General features: G+C 57.3%; 2 protein-coding genes across 2 annotated transcripts in view; both read right to left on the bottom strand.

The window, feature by feature from the left end:
- The window catches only part of Camsap1 (calmodulin regulated spectrin associated protein 1), a 58,125-nt gene extending 55,113 nt beyond the window's left edge, over positions 1–3,012 (bottom strand). Inside the window, exons 1-2 of the mRNA XM_010608976.1 lie at positions 2,887–3,012; positions 2,372–2,533 (exon numbers count right to left, since the gene is read on the bottom strand). Of these exons, the coding sequence (XP_010607278.1) occupies positions 2,372–2,533; positions 2,887–3,012 (288 nt within the window). The remainder of the gene's footprint in view (positions 1–2,371; positions 2,534–2,886) is intronic.
- Ubac1 (UBA domain containing 1) lies at positions 440–17,808 on the bottom strand. Its single transcript, XM_010608974.2, has 10 exons — positions 17,692–17,808; positions 16,743–16,863; positions 16,027–16,100; positions 12,562–12,669; positions 11,517–11,619; positions 11,207–11,315; positions 10,319–10,529; positions 8,087–8,173; positions 7,085–7,223; positions 440–4,053 (listed from the first exon to the last, which is right to left on the bottom strand). Exons 1-10 carry the CDS (start codon positions 17,806–17,808, stop codon positions 3,938–3,940), a joined length of 1,185 nt encoding a protein of 394 aa, XP_010607276.1. The 3' UTR covers positions 440–3,937.
- Positions 17,809–21,136: the final 3,328 nt, after the last annotated feature.

A 21,136-nucleotide genomic window follows, 5' to 3' on the forward strand; every position in this document is an offset into this window, starting at 1 on the left:
CTCACGCATGTGTTGTTGCTTCTGAAGCCAAGCAGAGGGGCCTATGTGGAGGGGATGGAGCAACCAAGGTCCCAGCGGTACCCCAGCTCTCCACCCAGGCCGAGCCCCAAGTGAGTCCGCTGAGGCCAAAGGGCCATGGAAGGCAGCTTGGCAGACCACCCAGGCCCAGGTGGCCTCAGCCCTGGAGAGGGGAGCTTGATCTTTTTTTTTTCTTGGTGGAACTGAATAGTGACCCCATGACCTTCACACTGAGGTACAACCCCAGCCCTTTTATTTTATTTTATTTTATTTTTTTTGTACCAGGGATTGAACTCTGGTCCTTGTACTTATGAGGCAGGCAGCGGGACCACTGAGCTAAATCCCCAGCACCCCTTTTTAATTTTTATTTTGACACAGGGTTTCACTAAGTCACTTAGTCCCCCAGGCTGGGCTGGAACTTGTGATCCCCCTGCCTCGGCCTCCCAGTGCTGGGATTACAGGTGTGTGCCTCCACACCCAGCTTCCAGTCCTAACTGCATTAAATGCATTCACATCCACCTCCAGAATGCTCAGCTGGGCAAACCACCGCTGCCCCAAACACTGAATCCCCATGTCCCTCCCACCCCGGGCATCCCCATTCCACATCCTGTCTCTGATTCTGACGCCAGGGACCTCGTATGGGTGGAGTTCGGCAGTACTTGCCTTCTGTGACAGAGTCCCCAAGGTCCACATGTGTCACTCCTCCCTGCCCCCAGGCTGCATGGTCTCCAGGTACAGGTGGATCACATGTGGCCACCTGCTACCCATCCACACACACTCAGGCTGTGCCCCACTGGCTGCTGGGAATTGGTGTCCCTGTGACGCAGGAGTGCAGGGGTCTGAGACAGCCACCACTGCTTCTCTGGTGTCCACCAGAACAAACAGGCTGCTGGGCCACTCACAGGCCTACAGCCAGGGCTGCAACGGCTGCCTTGCTGAGAGCTGCTCCCAGAAGAGTGCAGCAGGCAGTCACCGAGCTGCTGGCCACGGGCAGAACACCTGCGCCCTGTCCTCCAGGTCCCTTTCCTGGCCACATCCCAGCACAGAGTCCCAGTCTCCTGTGTGTGCACCTGGGCCTCATGCTCCGCTCAGGTTCTGCCCCTCGCCTGTCTGCAGGGGCCTCCCCGACTCTCCTGCCCTTGCTGCCCTCCTGCCTTCTGTGCCCTTCCTGCAGCTGGGTGGCTCTGCCATGCTCCCAGCCCTCAGCAAAGCATGAACAAGCACTTCGGAGCCTGAACACCAAGCAGGGAGCCAAGCCCCCAGGCCCAGGCCCAGGGTGAGGCCGGGGTCCCTCCCAGGGGAGCGCCCAGACAGGGGAGGCAGGAGAGAGTGGAGGCTTAGGATGGCATCAGGACTTCCCACTCGACTTCCCGCCTTCCTCCTCGATGTGTGAGCTACAGGGCCGCCCAGCACGACCCCCCCCTGCAGGCTCCACCTGGCCCCAGCCCTGATAAGGCCGCACCTTGCTTTCAGCCTCCCCATGCCCATAGCCCCAGGGCCCATGCCCACCCAAGACAGTCACAGGGCCCTTGGTAAAGGTTCCCAGTCCAGCTGCCCTTCAGCATCATGCCCTGCGCTCCTAGGGGACTTCTGCTTGTCCAGCCAGGCCCCACTCACAGCCTGGGCCCTCCGGTCTTCAGGTAACCAACACCTGGGAGAAAACAGGAGGCTGAGGTCCATCCGAGGTAACCCAGCATCGGCCAGGCCACTATTGTGACCCTGTGGGGCAGGCGCATGCCGTATGCCCAGCCCAGCTGCCCCAGGGCCCTGGGCCCTCAGGAGCTCTCCAGGATGCCCTCCTCCTGCGCTCCCCCCCCACCCCTCTCAGAGCCTGGGGACGTGGGTCTGGCATATGGGTCATGGTGGCCAGCGGCCCGTTCCTACTGGGGGAAGCTAAGTGGCTTGGCTCCTGACCCCTGTAGAGCCGGTGTGGGGTCCCAGGTGTGGGGGACATGGTTCCCGCTCCCCAGCCTTTCCTTTCGCTCCATGACACATTTCTCGTACACCACTTCTGCTAAATCTAAACATACAGAATCCAAACTAAAATGCACAAGGCTGACGCTTTTTTCCAGCGCTGGGGATTGAACCTAAGGGCTCTACCACTGAGCTAAATCCCCAACCTTTTAGATATTCCTGCTTTAAGACAAGGCCTTGCTGAGTTGCAACTCACCACTGGAGGGCCGGGGACCACACCGCCCCGTCCCAGCCCCCGGGGCCTTCAGGCCTTTGTACCCCAGCTCCACCCAGTTCTCCCATGCAGCCTTTCTAGTGCTACCAAGGCCAGCCAGTCCTGCAACTCGGGGGTCGGCACAGGTACCACCCACAAGAGGACTGTGCGCCTGGGGCCCCTCACACCCACAGCTGAGATGGCCCAACAGGGCTCTTCTCGCGGCCTGCATGGGAGGACCAGCCTCCGAGCCCCAGGAGAGAGGATGAGCAGGGGCCGAGGCCACACCACAGCATCAGCCTGCCTCGCCTGCGAAGAGGCATCGGCCTCGTGCCGCAGCACCACACCCTGGCCCAGGCAGTGTGGATGCGACCATGCTGAAGGCCAGATTGGCCAGGCTGGCATTCTTGCTCTCCGGGGATCATGGTGACAACAGAAGCAGTTGCTCTGAATTCAACACCAGCCTCAGCCCCACACTGCTCCAGTGGAGCCCAGGTTTACCAGTCATTTCACCGCCTCCTAGGGCAACCTCACCCCTTCCTGCCAGGCACAGGCTGGATCCCAGCAGCGGCTTCCTGTAGGCCATGTGCCCACATGAGTAACAGTGCCCTGGCGCCCAGCAGCCAGGGCAGCAGAGAAGTGCTCTGCACACAGCGCACCAGAGGCCTGAGGGAAGCCTCAGCAGGTGGGCCTCTGCTCACCACTCCGGCTCCCCAGGGCCCTGCCGGCTCCAGTAGCACCACAGCCCGTCCTGGGGCCGCATCAGCCAGGTAGAACCGCACTCTTGGGCCACTCACGGGTGCGGCGTCCACTTGAGAAGTCGCCATCTCAAGCCCAGCATGAGCTCCTCTGTGCGGCCCCTGCCCCTCCCCACGTACGCCGGCTACAGCAGGAGATGCCTGTGATGCGAGGGACACGGCCAGGACCCACCCATGGGCTGGCACCTCAGGCGCTCCCACCTGACCCAGCCCTGCCCGGGAACATTCTCCAACCCAGAAGCTGGCAGCGGGCGAGGGAGGCCCCAGGCTGCTCGGAGCCACCCCACAGGGCTGCCGCAGGATGGGGAGGACTGTGTCAGACCAGTGAGCTGAGAGCAGGGACTGAAACAGCTGAGGCTGGGTGCAGGAAGCGTGGATGAGAAGTGGGACTCGGCTCGCTTCTAAACAAAGAAAACACTCAGGGCAGAAAAGGAGCCAAAGGGGCCTGGGAAGGAAGACCAGGGCAGGGCAGTTGAGTCCCAGGAGTGAAGGCGTGGCCAGCTCTGAGTACATCACAGCCCTGAAAGCCCACATGATTTGCCACAGAGGCGTCAAGGCAGCGAGGCAGCAGAAGCAGCGCACCCTGGGCCAGAGGGGACATGCTCAGAGGCACTGAGGAGCTCAGCAGCAGAAAATAGGAAAGGGCGGGTTTATTACGGAAGCCACTGGCTGCTGTCCCGGCAGCACGCTGAGTAACACTGGCGTAGACAAGCAGGCTCTGCGGCAGCCCCCACCCTCACCCCTGGGCGCTTCTAGTAACACTTCTGAGCCCAGCAAGCACCTGGAGGGCGCCGGTCACCGCTCAGCCAGGCAGCCCTTCCAGGAAACTGGTCGGAAGCTGGGAGCACGACCTTACCCTCGCACCAGTTTATGAGCAGTAAGGTCGGGGAGGGACAGCAGCTGTGGTGCTGGTGACCGGCGCCAGGAGCTGGAGGTGGCTTCTGGGCAACGTCACCTCTGCACCCACCCGAGCAGCAGAGTTGGGTGGTGCTGCCTAGGCGCGGTTCAGGGTCTGGAAGATGCGGGAGATCTGCAGCATGACTGGGCCCGTCTCTGGGTCGTTCATCCACTGCGTGCTGTTCAGCGGGTTCTCCAGCATGTCTTCAAAGGCTGCAGAGACAGCAGAGCTGAGCCCAGCATCCCAACTCCCCTTGGGGCCTCTGCATCAGGGAGCAGGACCACGGAGCTCCGGCCAGGACTGGATGTTCCACACACAGGGGGACTGAGCTCAAGCCAGTACTAACTCGCCGTGCCTGCCCCAAGGACCAAGCGGCAGGCCTGAAGAAGGACGGCTGTGCCACGGACCCAGGGGCAGCTGGCTTGTCTGTGCTCATGGCACGGGCTCCGGAAAGCCATCTGGTGCAACTACGAGGACTCGGAAATCGTCTCCACCTACACCCCAGCTTCCACTTCACCCTAGGAACATGATTGGACATAGAAGACTCACACGCAGAGGCAATGCTTCAATTAACCTCTGAAAGCGATTTTCAAAGCTCACCACTGACATGTGATGGCTGGGGCAAGCTCAGCAGCACAGCACCTGCCTAGCAGGCACAAGGCCCTGGGCTCCGTCCCCAACACTGCAAAAAGATGTATGAAAATAAAAATGGAAGAACACTTCTGAAAAACCCCAGAGGTGCCTTCTGGCACAGAGCCCCATGAGTGGCCGCACTGCAGGAGTGGGCAGGGCACGGGTCAGTGCGTCGTACTGCACCAGCCATCTCAGCGACAGGGCTGCCCCAAGCACAGCCCCACATCCAGAGCTCCTCATCCCACCACCTGTGTGGTGGGTGGGGCCGCGTGGGCTCCAGCACTGAGCGACCCGAATGCTCCAAGTCTGGAGCTGTGGTTCAGTGCCCTGGACACCCAGCTCGGAGCTCAAATGCACTGTGGGGACCTGCAGCCATGTGCACTCAACCCTGATGGGCACAGGGCTGGGGGGCACGGATTCTGTTCTGTGCGTGACCTCAGATATCTCCCAGGCCCTAAAAAAGTCTCCTGGTGCTTGCCTGATAAAATCCTTGGAACACCAGTTTACAATCCCAGAAAGGAATCCAGACAACCAGGAAGGCATCAATAAAAAAAGACTGCTCCATGCACAATCTGGGAGCCCGACTTCCCACTGCCTCCCAACAAATACAAAACACAGTACAGGGCTGGGGATTTAGTTCAGTGGTTCTGCTGCCTGCTCCACAATTGCTAGGTCCTAAGTGTGATTCCCAGTATAAAAAAAATACAGTCCAGAGGATGAAAGAGCCAAGCAAAACCATGAAAAACGGAGTTAAATATGAGAAAGTATACAGTGAGTACTTATTTGAAAAAGGACTTTTGTCTTATTTTTTTCAATGCTAAAGATTAAATCTCGGGCCTTGAGCATGCTAGGCAAGTATTCTACCGCTCAACTACATCCCCAAGGCATAACACACATCATCTGGAGTCCAACAGCCACCCTAGGTGCGAGTGCTACCAGCCTCAAGGGCAGGTAGCCTGGATAAAATATAAGAGAAAGAGTGCTGCTGCTGTCACTTCTTATGGCTTGCTGCTTCTCCGCTACTTAGCTGCCTTATGCCCACCATGAACTGTTTCTCTGTGATGCCCCTCTGCCTCGCCACCCTGCCTTGGAGCCAGCCAACTATAAGATGAAAGCTCTCTAAACTGTGAGCCAGATAAACCTCTCCTCCTTTAACATTGGGTGGTGGGCACTTTCGTCTCAACAATGAGAAAACTAAGACAGTGGTGGTGAGCTGGCCCAGCACACACGGGAATGGTTCTGTGCCCACAGAAAGGCCTCTGCACAAATCCCAGCCAGCACACACTGATCTCCTGGGCTTACAGCATTAGCAAAAAGGAGAGGGTGGGCTCTCAGTATGAAAGGAAACGGAATGGAAAGGCACTCATTCAAGACAACACAGGTTTTCTGTCAAAGGTTTGTGACATGAAATGGATACATTCAAGTTCACCACAACACAGGACTTCTGTTTACCACAGCAAGGAAGCAAGAAGCAAGAACCTGAACAATAGCATTTGCAGTACAAGTAACTGGTGCAGAGTCACTGTCCAGAACAAGAAGAGCTTTCTGAACAAATAAGGAAGAACGATCCAACGGGAAAAGAGGCCAAAAGCTGCACACAGGCCCTCCTCTTGCAGCAAGGTCCTGCTCCTGACTGCCTGCCTGAGACCACCCATGCCACATCACAGACTCTCTGCCCTCCAGACGAAGTGCCCTCCCTGCATCAGGGACCGCCCTGAGAAAGAAGCCACACCACAGGCACAGAGGGACAGAGGCAGCAGAGCAGCCGTGTGGAGGACAGCCAGGTGCCCCTGGGCAGCAGAAGAGACGTGCTGGGGCACATTCGCTCAATGAACTGCTGGACAGTGAAGTGCCGAAGACTGCACAGGAGCCCCAGATGCCGCCCGAGAAGTGACTCCACTGCTGCAAGGCAGGGGCAGCCAGCAGCCGGCAGCGGACACACAAATCCACACAGCCAACTCTGTAAGACAGAAAAGAGAGGGCCTAGGACGGGGGCCTCAGGATTCACAGAGACTCAGAAGGACTGGAATATTCTACCAATCGAGAACAAAAATGCTCGGGGAAATAATTACACATATACCAAACGTGCAGTTTCTTTTCCCTCTTGTTACTGTTCCCTGAATAATACATATAACCCCACACTGGGCATGGTAAGTACTTCAGGATGGTTTATGGTACAGGAAAGGACGTATGTCAGTTGTCAGCAAATACCGTACCACCTCACACAGGGAGCAGAGCAGCAGGCGACTCAAGGAGTCCTGGGGCCAACTGCCTCGGACACCAAGGGCCGGCCGTGCTGTTCATTAAACTGAGTGGCACACACACGGCTACTCACTTTGTTAAAGTCACAAAAGCTATGCATCTCTCTGTGTACATCTGTAACAATAAAAATACACCATTCCCAGACAAGTCCCTTACAAATAAGCCAAAGCCACAGCCAGCCTTCTCCTCGACACATGCTTCCTACACAAGCCAGCAGCACGGCCTTCCCGATCCCAGTGGGAGCCTGTCCACTCGAACACAGGCGCCTGCAGGAAGCTGCCCTGGCCCCAGCGCCACCTCAGCAGCACCTGCGCCCCACCCACGTCGGCGTCAGGAAGGCACACATACCTAGCAGCGTCTTAGGGTTGGTCAGACCCAGCTGCACCACTGGGTTGTCCAGGATGGCCTGGAAGAGAGGGCTGTTGGGGTCGATGCCCTGGTCTAGCTCCTCGGGGGATGGTTTCCGGTCGCCCAGCAGCCACTCACACTGAAACCCAAACACAGGGGAGAGAGATGTTAGCTCCTTCTGGCGACACTGCCAACACAAGCCCTGCGCCTGCCCCTGTCCGATTCTGCAGTTCCCAGCAGGTCCTCTGGGCTCCTCTGAATGGAAAGGACCCCAACACAACAAGCTGTCTCCCAGCAACACGCACACCCGGCCAGGCTGGAGAGAGAAGGGAGAACCGGCCTGGCAGTCTTAACAGACTTGCCACTGCAGGTGAACTGGACCACCCCCACGCGCCTGGTCACGGAACAGTATCAGCACAGCCCCAGCAACCAGCCTGCTCTCGAAAAGGAGCCCCATACGACTGCACTGCTCTGCAGCCAACATAGCCGGAGAGCTGGACACACAACTCGGCACTCGGGGCTCATCCCTGCCTGAGGAGGAGGCCACTGGCCCACCAAACCTACACCAGGGGTTCCAATCAGTAGGTGGCCTGTGCGCAACATGGGACCCGGTATCAGGGTACGAGGAACAGAGCGTGCACACACGAGGCACCATTTTCGGATTGGCAAGGCGCAGAATTTTCTTAGCATTTTTAATGGGGTGGGGTACCAGAGACTGAGCCCAAGGTCTTTGCACTGAGCTACATCCCCAGCCCTTCCTTATTTTTCATTGTGTGCCAGAGTACGTTGTCCCTGCTGGGTTCAAATTTAGGCTCTTCCTGCCTCAGCCTCCCAGAGTGCCGGGAACGCAGGCACACACCCCCAGCCTGACTGGTATTTTCAAAGCTGTATGCCACCCGAGTCTTTGCCCAAGTGCTGCAGTGATGAACGGCGTAGGGGCACAGGACACCAGCACACCCAGACACACCCAGCAAGCTGAGGGCGGGCCCCACGGGAACTCACAGCGGCGTTCTGCTGGTTATTGTTCACTCTGAGGGCATCAATCACTTCCTTCTCGTCAAAGCCCATTTCCATCAGGGAAATGACAGCCTAGGCAGAAACACAGCCAGTGAAGGCCACACACAGGCCGCAGCATGCGCTTTCCACCCAGGCCCCTCCCAGCTCACTGAAGCTGCCCCAGATCCCAGTGTCCCCAAGGGCCGCAGTGAGCGAGCTGGACCTGAGCAGGGAGAGGTGGCCGAGCTGCCCCGCGCTCACAGGCCAACCTCACACTCGCATCTGTGCCAGCAAACGGGCACCTGACCGGCCCAGACCACCACCTCCTAAAGCAGTGTCAGAGAAAGGCCAAGTACGAAAACCCAGGCCAAATGGAGATGAAAATGCCACTGTTAGGAAGGTGCCTTTATTCCAACTTTATCTTTAAAAAAATAAAATTAGTTTTAACATCTAACATTTAACACTCAAGCTCTAAGTGGAACATTTGCTAATTTGCAGGGTGAACGATGACCTGATCTTCAACTCTTTAGGGGAAAGGAATATACATTTTCTGGGCAAAAATCACATAGTAAGATAATATCTCCTTCACTTCGTGCTAAACTTTTACAACACACAGTTCAGAGAGGTCAGTTTTGTGAGAAACGGCAAGGGCTTCCCAGTTTCCCAAGGCTGTCTCCTCACGTTCTGAGGGCCAGACCCCACTGTCCCTCTCCTGCCCCACTCAGCTCTCCCCAGGACAGCAGGTGGCCAGAGGGCCCAGAGAGCCCAGAGGACTTCAGCAGGGTAGGAACAGGCAGGGTGCCTGACGCGGACCGTGGGAAGCCTGTGCATCGCCCTGCTCCATCTGGGGCCTATCCGTCTGTGCTGCCCCTAAGCCCAGGGCCCAGGTGTGCATAGCAAAGTGAGATCACCGGGCATGTTCAGGCCTCCGTGGGAGCTGCAACGCTACAGAAGAAAGGCCTCGCAAAAGAGTACGGAGGCCTGGAATTGCAGGACAGGACGGCCTCCTCAGTCAGCACCTGCAAGAACCACCCTGGCTCTGCCTGTCTCAGCCCAGGAAACGAGGCTCCAGGCCCAGCACCTCCTGCCCTTGCATCAGGCAGCAGTGGAGGCCAGTGCTCTTTTCTTACAGTGGCTGAGCTATGTCTCAGGACTGGAAAAGAAACCAGAGGGCAGGAGGGGGATGACACCTGCCCTCAGGCCCTGGGGACTGGCACATGAAGGGCATTCTGCAGACTCTTCCAGCACAGACGGCAGAGGAGAGGACGGCAGCAGAAAAAGGAGTCCGCCAAAATAAGAGTGCAAACCTGTTTCTTAGTAAAAGAGTCGAAAGCTGGGCATAGTGATACACACTGTAATCCCAGCTCCTGGAGAGGCTGAGGCAGGAAGATTATGGGTTTGAGGTCAGCCTGGGCCACACCTCAAAAAAAGGAGCGATGGACCATCAGCAACCCACAAGGACCGGCAGGACCAAGACTAAAAGCGATGATGCAGGAAGCTGGCTCCTCAGGAAGGGGGCTGATGACACCCTGCTGGGCCCTAGGAAGCTGCCTCAACGCAACACAGTGACTTTCAAATGCAAGGAGGGACTAACATGACAGGAAATCGCAACTGACAAAGCAACCTGACCCGGGGTGGGAGGCGGGAGCTGCCCAGAAAGTGGAGGCGCCCCTGGGGCCTGCAGCGCATTCAGAAGTGGATATACCCAGCCTGCAGTGGGAATGGGCTCATGGCCAGCGTGAGCAGCGGGAAGGCAGAATCTGCGTGGCTCATTCTGCGGGTCCCAGCCTGGCGGGGCATCTTGCTCGGCTGCGCACAGGCTTGGAAACCTCCTGGCTGGGTGCCCGCAGCCTGGCCACATGGGGTCCCCACAGGAGAGGCCAGGAGAGGCCCCACACCACACCTCACGGCAGGCACAGGAGAGTGGACACAGCCGCGATCCGAGGGAAGCCAGATCCCAAGTCCAAGCCCAGGAAATTGAGAAGAGGTGGCGGAGAAGAAGGGCCTCATGCCCGGCCAGCTGTCCCTGCACCCCAGCGGCACTCTCACTCGGGCCTGGTGCCCGCTTCTCTGCCCCCAACGCTGCCCACCATTAACCCTCAGCCACAGCACAGCACTCACTGCCCACTGTCCTTGCAGGAGACAACTCAGGAGATGAGGCCCCTGGCTCAGGTGAGGACCGAAAAAGCAGAAATGCAGGTCTGCCCCAGCCCCCTCCGGACACTGGCACACACGTACCCGTGAGTCGGCCCGAAACTCCCTTTTCCGGCGGATCTTCTTAAAGATCTCTGTGAGCTCGTCCCGCTCCTCGTCTCCCTCAGCAGCCTGGGAGCCGGCAGCCGCAGCACCGGCCGCAGCAGCTTGCGGGGCCTGTCCTGGAAGAGGCGTGTCAATGGCCGGGTCTTCGGCGTGCTCGATCAGCCACTCCATGGCCTGCGGCACTGACATGCTGGAAGGGACAACAGACTCTTCCCAGCTCTCCCACAGCAGGCAGGGCCCTCCCACCCAGTGACCCAGGGAGGGCACCTGGCAACCACAGGCCGGCTCCAGGGCTCCACGGATGTGGCCTTTACCTCAACTCGCAAGGCCCTCGCCCAGCACAGACCCTGCTCTAGGCACAAGGCCCCAAACTCATGGGCGCCGGGAGCTGGGGTGCAGTTCAGGGTGCAGCATTTGCCCAGAGCACACAAGAAGGCCTGGGTTCAATCCCCAGCACTGTAAAACATTTTCAAAAACCGAACAGGCCCCTGGCAGGAAGGACACAGCCCCTTAACCCCTACTGTCCGGAAGTCTGAGTGTCTACAGCACCAACTCAGAAGACCTCAGAGAGCCCCGGCAGATGACCAGCCAGCGCACGGTCCCAACCAAGGAGCAGGTCTGCAGACTCCTGGTGAACCCCACAGTCCCAGCTACTCGGGAGGCCAAGGCAGAGGACCACCGGGGCCCAGAGTACAGGATCAGCACAGATGATATAGAGAGAGACACCATCTCTAGAAACATGCAAAACAACAAAATCCTCCCTTTGAGATGAGAAACTGTCCACTTCCAGAGTACATCTGTGAGGTGCCTCCCCGGAGGGCCCACACATCCCGGAGACAACTCCCCAGCCCCGTGTCCCCAACGTACTGGTTCAGCCGCAGAGCCTTGCAGGCCCTGCTCTCGGGAAAGCCCATCTCTGTGAGCTGCCGCAGGGCAGCCTCGTCCACACGCTCATCCTCGTCCTCGTCCAGCATAGCTGTGGGTGACAGATGAGTCAGGAGCCCCCGCCTCTGCACACAGCCCCGTCTCAGCCCACACACATCGGCATGCCCTGCGGCTCAGGACACCTGCGCAACAGGGCCAAGGGCCAGCGGCCACGGCCCCAGCGCGAGGCAGACCTGGACAACACGGAGACCGCGCCAGTGCCATGAGGGGCCCCTCTGGGCTATGTTCGTACCATTCGCCTTCTTAAACAATTCGACCGCATCGGGGTTCAGGGCTAACAACTTCTGTGCCACTTCGATGAGAGACACCAAGATTTTCCGGAGCTCCGTCTGGAACTGCAGCACGGAAGAAAGAGAAACTGTTTCTCTGAATGTCGAGCAAAGTGATGTGGCCTGCAGCCCCAGGCTTGTGCCCCACGTGTGGAAGTCCACACAGCGCTCCTACGGGGACATCAGGCGGTGGGCAAGAGGCTGGGAAGGGCCAGCTCGTCCCTCAAGAGGCGCCAGAGGACCAGAAGGAGGCTCTGTGTGCAGTGACTGACACACCCATGCTGTGATGGCCGCTGAGCTGGGGTGGAGTTGGGGACCCCGCTGGCCACCCCGAAGCAGCAGAAGCACGAACGAAGAGCTGGCACAATGCCACAAGACCCCCTCTGCCCCAGCTCCCCCCAGGCATGGCCTGGAGACCACGAGCAGCCACGCCGCCCACCAGGCTGCAGAGGAGCCACTTGTCCTGGTCCACATGGGACCCTGGAGCACCCCAAGAGCACTGCGGTATGACCCAGGGCTCACAGCAGTGCTAGGATCAGACCGGATCAGGTGAAGCCCAAGGCAGCCACCAGCCCCACCCACACCAGTGCGCCAGCCTGCACTGGTCCACACATGACCCAGGGGGCCCCTTCTCTGGCTCAGGAGGGCTTTCCATGACCCATGAGCTCAAACATCTGCTGAACAGCTGCAAAGCACTCAGGCCCACCCAGAGATATCTATGCTTCCAGACCTGCCTTCAGGTGTCTTTTGTACTTCTTGTTTTGAAATAATTCTAGATTTATGAAAATGTTATGAAAGTAGTAGAGTTCCTGAATACCCTTCCCCACCTTCCCCGACCTTTTTGTGGGGTTTTGTTTTTTCTTTTTTTAAGACATGGTCTTGCTATGCTGCCCAGGCTGGCCTCGAACCTCTGGGCTCAAGTAATCCTCCTGCCTCAGCTTCCAAGGTAGCAGGGGCCCTCAGACATGCTCCCACCCAGCCCACCCAGCACACGGGGGTGGCACTCACATCTCTCATAGTGGACTGCACTGCAGCCCGGTCTGTGCTGCAGGCAGGCAGGCCAGCTGTCGCCTGGTGTATGGCCTCCTTGTCTGGAGCCTTCTGATCCTGCTTCTTCTGCACAGAGAAAAGGAGGGTCCGCAGTGAGCTGGGACAGACAGACACTGAGCCCACGGGCCACATGGCATCTCCTCCAAGCATGAGCTGTGACCCCACAGAGCTCTGTGCTCCGCCTTGGAGCTGACTCCACCCGCTGCAAGCCACATGCAGAGAGGATGGAGAAGCTGGCCCAATCACAGTCCCAGGTGCTGCAGAGGCCCCTTAGATGGTGGAGAAGCCCAGAGGCTGATATACGCCCTGCAAAGCCTCCTGAATCAGAACACTGAGGCAAGGGCAGGAAATGGCCAGAGAATACACAGAAGACACAAAACCAGGAGGGGGACACAGTAGCAGGAAAAGGTGCACAGAGGATGGACAGAGTCACAGGCTAAGGACATGAGCCCATGAGGCCACCAGCCTCCCAGCCATGCTCAGGACCAGAGGCCACACAGTGGTTCGAGCTCTGGGGGCCAGCAAGGGACTCGTCCAGCTCCTCGGAGAAACTGAATCCCTCACTGAAAGCCAGGACCTGCAGCCCAGGAAGTGGGGAACAACCGCTTCCCAAGCCAGCAGGAGACCCAGACACCCGAGCAGAGCACACGCATCCATGGGGTCAGCCAGCAGACGGCGCAGAGCACCAAGAGGCAACACAGCCAAGCGTGCAGGGCACATCGGGGATGACAAAGGCCAGAAAAGAACAGAAAAGAGCAAGGCAGCAGCAGGGGATGAGCTGGGAAGGAGGAGCGCACCCCAACCAACTCTCAGTGAGAAGCGGCGGGGTCCAGAGCAAACAAAGCAGGAGGACACGTGGCCAGAAGCAGGCGCACCTGCCAAGCCCTTAGAGCTCAGAGAGAGAAAGAGAAAGACGGGAGAGGAAGTTATCAAAGATCCAGAGCAAAATTTCCTGAACTCTAACACCAGAATTCCCAGCGACAACACAGCCAGCACAGAGAAGGACAGGATGTGCACCAGAGCTCATGACAGACCCCAAAGGTCCCGTGGGAGCAGGGTGGGCCAAGAGCAGTACACTCGATGCCTGACACTGCCCAACTTACCTTCCCAGAAGCCAGAGGTCCCAAGGAACAAAGCAAGATCCTGCAGCAGCAGGACAGACAGATGGCAGGCACCTCCCACCCTGCAACTGGGCTCTGTCACTGGGCACAGGCAGCTCCCAGAAATGCACCTGACCAGTGGTGGCCCTGACGTAATCAGAGCCCTGGAAAGATGTGGCTTCTTTGGTAGGGGCTTCGTCTCTGGGAAACTCCACCACTGGCAGCAAAGACAGAGGGGCCAAGGCCCAAGGAGCATGAGTGCCTCCAGAAGCAGAGAGTTTGCCCCTGGACGGCAGCTAGAGAAAGGGCCCAGCTCCCCAGCCGGCAGAAGGGACAGGAGGTGGCCTCTCCCTGTCGCCGGCCAGCAACAGGACCCCAATTCCCAGACTGCAACACTCAAGACCCTGGGCTTGTGGGTGAATGACAAGACCAGCGCGACCCTGCGGAGACAGGTCTGTGACACTCTGCTAGGCAGAAAGGGGAAGCGACACATAGTCCTGACACGGAAGACAGAGAGGTAGAGGACCTGGCTGTGCGGGACCAGAGAAGCACAGAGGGAAGGTGCCCGCAGGTAGCCCGACACACTCAACCAGTATCTGTGTTCTCTGTGGAGGACAACAAAGTCAGCGACAAACCGGAGCAAGCAACAAAATGAAGAGGTGGTCACTAACTCCAAGAAGAATCAAACTGTACAAAAGATCACAGGCTGGCGTGGTGGCACAGGTCTGCAATCCCAGCACTGGGGCAGAAGGGTTACAAGTTCAAGAGCAGGCTGGGTAACTCACAGACTTTGCCATCTCAAAATGAAAAAAGAACAAAATAAAAAACAAAGAAGAACTGGGAATGCAGCTCAGCCAAGGCCCTGAGTTCAATTCCTAACACCACAAGAAAAATAATTTGTGTGTTGGTTTATTTTTAAAAATCAGGTCTTGCTACGTAACCTCAGCAGGACTTGTGATTCTCCTGCCTCAGCCTCGCAAGTGCGACACCAGACCCAGCTTTCCTAAATAATCTTAGAACGCTTCCCTTGTGACAGAAAACAACGCTTAAATAACAATAACAGGCCCACTGAAATCATCTTCAACTGACATTCCAGTGGGAGCAGAACCGAGGAACAGCAGTCCGCGCTGTGTGCAGAAGCAAGAAGAGAGCCACTACAGACACCAGGTGAGAGAGACAGAGTCGCCTTCAGAGCCGCCCCAGGTGTGAGGGGGCTGCTGGTTCTACTACACGGTGTGTAAAAGACGCCTTATCTTATCAGAGTGAGTTGTAATTTCTCTTCTTTATTCATTAGCTGATTGGTACATTTTAGGTATAGCATATGATGACGTTCATCATTGCGAATTTGTACCTGCACATGAAAAGGATTTGCCTTTTGAACGCATCTATTCTTTTGACTTAGAAAAATTAGCCATGAAACTGTGAATTAACAGCTTCCAGTGTCAGCTCTGCAAACAGGTGCAGAAGGAGGGAGGACCAGCGGGTGGCCAGGGCCCCACTGTCCCCGATGTTCCCGCCAAGCCGCAGCACAGTCCTCGGGAGCAGGCCAGGCTCCCGCTGGCCCGCGCCCACACTGCAGCCAGGTGTCTGGAGATAAGGTGGTGGGGCCAGCCAGGGCCTCCTTAAATATCCAGGGCCAGAGGGAGCCCCAGAATAGCTCAGTGCCTCAGGCCATGGACCCCCCCCACCCCCCGACAAGAGCTGTTCTCTCCGGCCGTCCCAGAATAGCTCAGTGCCGCAGGCCATGGACCCCCCCCACCCCCCGACAAGAGCTGTTCTCTCCGGCCGAGCACTGGGAGAGCCCAGGCAGAGACTCCAGCGCCTCAGAATGAACCGTGATGGTGGCAGCTGCTCTGCGCCAGGGCGCAGGCCCCAGGTGTGGTGTTCGAGCGGAGACAGGCATGCATGCAGCTGCGGGGGCACACACTCCTCTCGGCTTCCCCAAAGCAGCCAGGTTATGGGAAACTGCAGACCATTAATCAACACCCCACTGTCTCTGTCTCGCAGGAAGCAGACGGCGGCCTCCGGAATGGTGGTGCACAGCGCAGCCAAGCATGCCACCCACTCTGTGCTGCTCCCCTCCCAGGCTGAGCTTCCTCAGCAAGGCTCCTACTTTCTCCAAGCCCCTTTGGCTGCCCAGGATGGACAGCAGCAGAGCACCTCAGCTTTCTGCGCTGGGCCCACTGGACACAGACGGAGGTAGGGTGAGCGCTCAGCTACGCCAGAGAACAGCTCCCTGCCACACGTACTGTGACCAAGAACACGCAGACGGTGCATGACCAGGGCACTCCCCCTGCAGCATTCCGGGGCAGCACGAACTCACCTTCTCCTCCGCAGAGACTTCAGCCATCTTGGGCAGGGGAGCCGGGGCTCGCTTCCTTATCAGCAGGAGGACATCTGGGGAGAGCACAGCAGCCTGCTAAGCGCAGTATGGTCCCAGCCCCAGGTGGCAGGCAGGGTGCCAGGCCCCTTCCTGGGGACACCAGGAATCTCTGCAAGGCCTGCGAGGCCCTGGCTGAACTACGGGCTCCAGGGTCACAGTCCTGATGGCTACACAGAGAACCAGTGAAAGCCTGGCCCAAGGCCTCATTCTTGGGGCTGCAGAGCCAACACCCCAGGTGTGCCTGGTTCCCACCCATGGTGCTGGCAGAGGCTGTGAGCAGCGCACCCCGGACCTTGGCTTCCAGGACTCCCCAGGAAGTCCACAGTTACTCAGCTGGAAGACAGGAGGCAGGCTCCAGCCCAAAAATGAAGCCTGCGGAATCTCTGCAGTCTGGGTTCTTCTTGAGGCAGAATTAAAAATAAAGCTCAGTGTCTCAGATGTGTGCTGCTCACTTAGTTCTGATCTCTGCTATTTTTCACAAATACTTCACGATGCGTACTTTTTTAATAAAAGAAAAGTAAAACCAAAGTGGATCCAATTTTCCTGCTGAGAGCCAACTTGGGGCCCGACACTGCACGTGTACTGCAAGGGCCCTACCCAGCCTGCTCCTCCCGCCCAGCACCTGGTCCTGGCCCGAGCTCCCCATCGGGCCTCACCTCGGTCCTTCACGTTCTCCTCTGAGATCGTCCTGGTGTCACTCAGCACCCTCTCGGAAGCAGCGTGGATGAGCTTGTGGTGGGTGACGCTTTTGGGGTCTTGTAGGCTCCCGTGAGCACACTGAGGGTAAAATTCAACAACACATAATAGGAAATAAATCATAACACCCAAAGCATTACAGTGCCTGTAGCATGTGAAGCCACACGGCAACTTATGGGTTTTTCTCCCTAGCTGAGACATTAAAGCAGAGCTGAAATCAAAGAACCCCGTTAAAGACAGAAAGAAAGACAATGCGTGGCCCCTGGCCTTCACTCTCACTGCCCACTCCACACTCCCAGGGCAGCTCAGAACTCGGACAGATGACACTCCAAGCAGTGACAACCCAAACTGCCTTCCTGGTCTGGAAAGATCGCCAAAGGCCTTTTTTTTTGGCAGTACTAGAGACTAAACCCAGGGTCTCCACACTGAGTTATATCCCCAGCTCTTTATTTTATTTTATTTTTTTTTTTTTTTTTTTTTAATTTTGAGAGGTGTTGCTATGTTACCCTGGCTGGGCTCAAACTTGAGACCCTCCTGCCTCAGCCTCCCAAAGAGCTAAGATTAGAGGAATGCCCAGGTGGGCAGTCATTTTTAAATCAAAATAGATTCTTTGCTTCCTGGAAACCTAGAGACCCAGGTATCAGTTGTGCACTTGTTTCCCTTTCTTCCACAGATACAAGACAGGAGTGGAGGGACAGCAAGGAAGGAACACTGGCTCTCAGAGCCCAGGAACCAGGCCCTGCCCACCAATACCGTAGCCTCAGCTCAGAGCGACACTGCGCACTAAGTTAGAAGGGGTCATGGGTACCAATGTGAGAGTCATCAGAGCCCTGGGGCCCATGATGCAGGCAGGCAGCAGGAGGACTGAGGTCCTCAGCCACTGACAGAGAGCACACACCCCACCCTCACTGGGACCCGGATGCCACCCACGGTTACCGCCGCCAGCTCCCTTAGGCCTGCACTGTGTCCCTCAGCCTCACAGTGCTGCTGGCAGACACCACGCAGCTTCTCAGCGAACACACACATCTGCCCGAATGCACACTCATCATGGGTGGCAGGGGTCCCACGTGCTCCGGGCTAGACAGCCGCCCGCGCCAGCCCTGCCTGGCCCCAGGCCGCAGGGTGGGAAGAGTGGAGATGCCTCGGATACGGCAGCCTGACACGCAGAAGCTGCCACCCCAGCGCTGCGCAGGGCTGAGGACCACGAAGGCTGGCTCACGCCTGTGGTCAGGGCTCAGACGGCAGAATCACCTGCAGGTCAGAGCAGGGAGGCTGCTCTCGGGGCACCTCCCACCACCCACTTGGCCGTCCCGGGACGCCCACCACAGTCCTCCAGCCCCGCACACGCCAGGTGGTGGTGCACGGCCCCAGTAGAAGTTTGCTCACCAGCTCCTCTGCTCCCACCTAGGTTCAGAATACCCAGCACACACCACTAACTGGGAAAGAGGGAAACGGAAGCAGGTATCCGCTCTCAACACTGGCACTGAAAGACTAACTAGAACCTTCCATTTGAGAAAAAGTCACGGAGACTTCCAGGGTCAGCAAACGGCACAGCCGAGGGAGGGACACAAGAGGTGGAACTCAGCTAGCAGGTGGCTGTGCTGCTAGCAATGACTGCAGGGTGGGGAGCCTTCAACTTTTCTCAAGAGTGGCCATGGCTCTGCTCCAGAAATACAGGACGTGCCAGTTTGGAGCTCTAGATTTTGCAGACAATTCTAGTTGACACATCAAGTTCAGAATAGAGTCAAAGAGCTAGACGTGGTGGCATGTGCCTATAATCCCAGCACTCGGGAGGCTGAGGCAGGAAGATCCCACCATGAGTTTTTCGAGGCCAGCATGAACTACATAGCAAGACCCTGCCTCAAAAACAAAACGAATACAGTCAAGGAAACATAATTTCCCAGAACAATCCTCATCCTGATTTCCAAAACTCTGCACCCTACACCATGAGAGCAGCACCCCAGGGAGAAGACGGAGGCGCGTGCCACGCCCTACGCACAACCCCTCTCATCGCCTCTGCATCTGTGCACACACCCCAGTTAAGATGACCTCACGTCCACCCTGTGTCCTCCCAGAGGAGCCAGGCCTTCTCTGCTCAGACCCGGTGCACTGTTACACGGAGCGGGCAGGACCCGAGACTTCAGGGGACCCAGGACATTTCAGCCACACCAGCAAGGATGGCGCCATTCCAGCATTTACATCACAGAAACCACCACCGCCACAGGTGCATCTTCTGGGCATCTTCAATGTCCTGTTCGCTGAAGGGTTGTTTGTCACCTCCCAGGCCTGAGCGGGAGATGCTAAAGACCACCACGGTGAGCCCACCTTGCACAGAACAAACAAGGCAAGGGCAGAACAGCGATCCATTTCCTTAGAGCTACAATAACCTCTTTAGTGCAGCAATGGGCCCCAGCGACGGCAGGGTGTGGGGCAGTGGGCAGAGGGCAGAAAACACCAGGACAACACTGGTGTGAGTGCACGAGGACACAGGGAGGACAGCGGCTCGGACAGCGCCTCAGCCTCCCCACCTGCACAACGGGGTGACACTCAAGTGCACAGCCCGAGCCTGTGCCTCCCCAGCCAGGACATTCTCTGACGACCCAGCTCTCCAGCCCATATTTATGTCAGCTCTTACAGCACAAAATTCCCAACTCCTCAGATCCCCCGCACCTGGGGAGACAGCAGGGTGGGATAACAGCTCAATGTACAGGAGGACAATGACCAGAGGAATCCCAACTGATACAATCCCAACACTCACAGCAGTAACTATCACAAATGAACAGCATCGTATGGACCCCAGTGCTCCTGGAACTCACTGACAAACACCCACGGGTCATTCCCTAGTTCCCTATATGGCTGCGATGCAAGTCTGCAGCGTGTATGCATTAAACTCAGTGCCACGCCAGGAGAGTGGACACTCCACGTCGCTGCAGCTTGGAGTTAACAATGTATTTTCACTCCTTCTGTGAATTCTCAAATCCATTTTGGGGGCCACACTGGGCCAAGTTCTGCCACTGAGGAGCCCGCTCAGGGGTGCTGCTTCCAATCAGCTGAACCACAAGGGCCAGGCTACTAAAAACACAAGGGGCCAGGTGCAATGGCGCACACTTGGAATTGCAGCACTGGGGAGGCTGAGGCAGGAGGATTGCCTAGAGTTCAAGGCCAGCCTGGCCTATCTCAAAATCAAAAATAAAGAAAGAAAGAAAGAAAAACTAAAATACAAGAGAGCAGCCAACACACAACACTTCCAGTCAGTATGGTGTGCTCCAGAGAGGGCTGTTCCAGGGTGGGTCTCCCGGGGCTGCCTCTGACAGTTACAGATGGAGTCTCATGATCTAAGCACAAGAGAGAGATGACAGAGCCAGCGGCGACTGCAATCGTAACTGAAGTTCACCCTTAGCCTTATCTGAGTGAACAACCTGTCAAGCATACAGATGCGCGACTGCTCCCACATGGTCCCACTAGAAAGCTGTGGCCACCTCTCACCTAAGTTGTTTTTGTTTGTTTTTGGTTTCGGTTTTTTGAGACAGGGTCTCACTATGTAGTTGAGACTGACCTGGAACTCACTATGTAGCCCAGGCTGGTCTCGCACTCACAGCGATCCTCCTGCCTCCGCCTCCCGAGTGCTGGGAGTGCTGGGATTACGGGCGTACCCCGGCCTCTCACCTAAGTTGTCTTTGTTTGTTTTTGGTGTCGGTTTTTTGAGACAGGGTCTCCCTATGTAGTTGAGACTGACCTGGAACTCACTATGTAGCCCAGGCTGGTCTCGCACTCACAGCGATCCTCCTGCCTCAGCCTCCCGAGTGCTGGGAGTGCTGGGATTACAGGCGTACCCCGGCCTCTCACCTAAGTTTTGACAGGAAATTCTAGGCGCCAAGTCTAGCGCTTCCCTAGGCTACTGGGGTCTGGGGACAGGACTCACCTGACCTTACTGAGTTGCATCTAGAGGCAAAGTCTCCAGAACTAGCTCAGAACATCAGCTCCCACAGGAGCTAAGAGCATCCCGACCTTAGGAGGGCTCCTTCTGAGCGAACTTCAACAAGTGGCACTGTCTGGGAGAAGACCCCGTCTGTACCTTCCGCTAAATCCGCTTCACCCCCACAGAAGAGCAGCGGCGCTATTTTAAGTGACTCGAGCTCAGGGCCAAGCCCAGGATCACAGGCAGCCACAGGAAACAGCTCCAAGCAGCTGCCTGGCGGAGAAGGGGAAGACGCCTCTTGAGAAAGAGACCCGCACTAACTCTCAGCTCTTGGGGGAGCTGGTGAAAGCCCAGGCCTCACCCCAACTGCAGGGCACGCACAAACGCTGCTCTACCTTTCCCGGCGAGGTCTCCCCTCCGCCCCGCCTACTGGCT

Source organism: Fukomys damarensis, unplaced genomic scaffold (assembly GCF_012274545.1).
Source record: "Fukomys damarensis isolate Sample0158 unplaced genomic scaffold, DMR_v1.0_HiC HiC_scaffold_36, whole genome shotgun sequence".
In the NCBI taxonomy this organism is placed as follows: Eukaryota; Metazoa; Chordata; class Mammalia; order Rodentia; family Bathyergidae; genus Fukomys; species Fukomys damarensis.

What these genes read in the sequence shown, in the direction of transcription:
- Ubac1 (XM_010608974.2), bottom strand. Translation starts at nt 17,808, where the DNA reads ATGTGTGTGTTCGCTGAGAAGCTGCGTGGTGTCTGCCAGCAGCACTGT. An exon ending in GGAGAACGTGAAGGACCGAG is followed by an intron (nt 16,101 to 16,742) that starts GTGAGGCCCGAT and finishes TGCTCTCCCCAG; the next exon opens with ATGTCCTCCTGCTGATAAGG. An exon ending in AAGGCTCTGCGGCTGAACCA is followed by an intron (nt 10,530 to 11,206) that starts GTACGTTGGGGA and finishes TGTCCCTTCCAG; the next exon opens with CATGTCAGTGCCGCAGGCCA.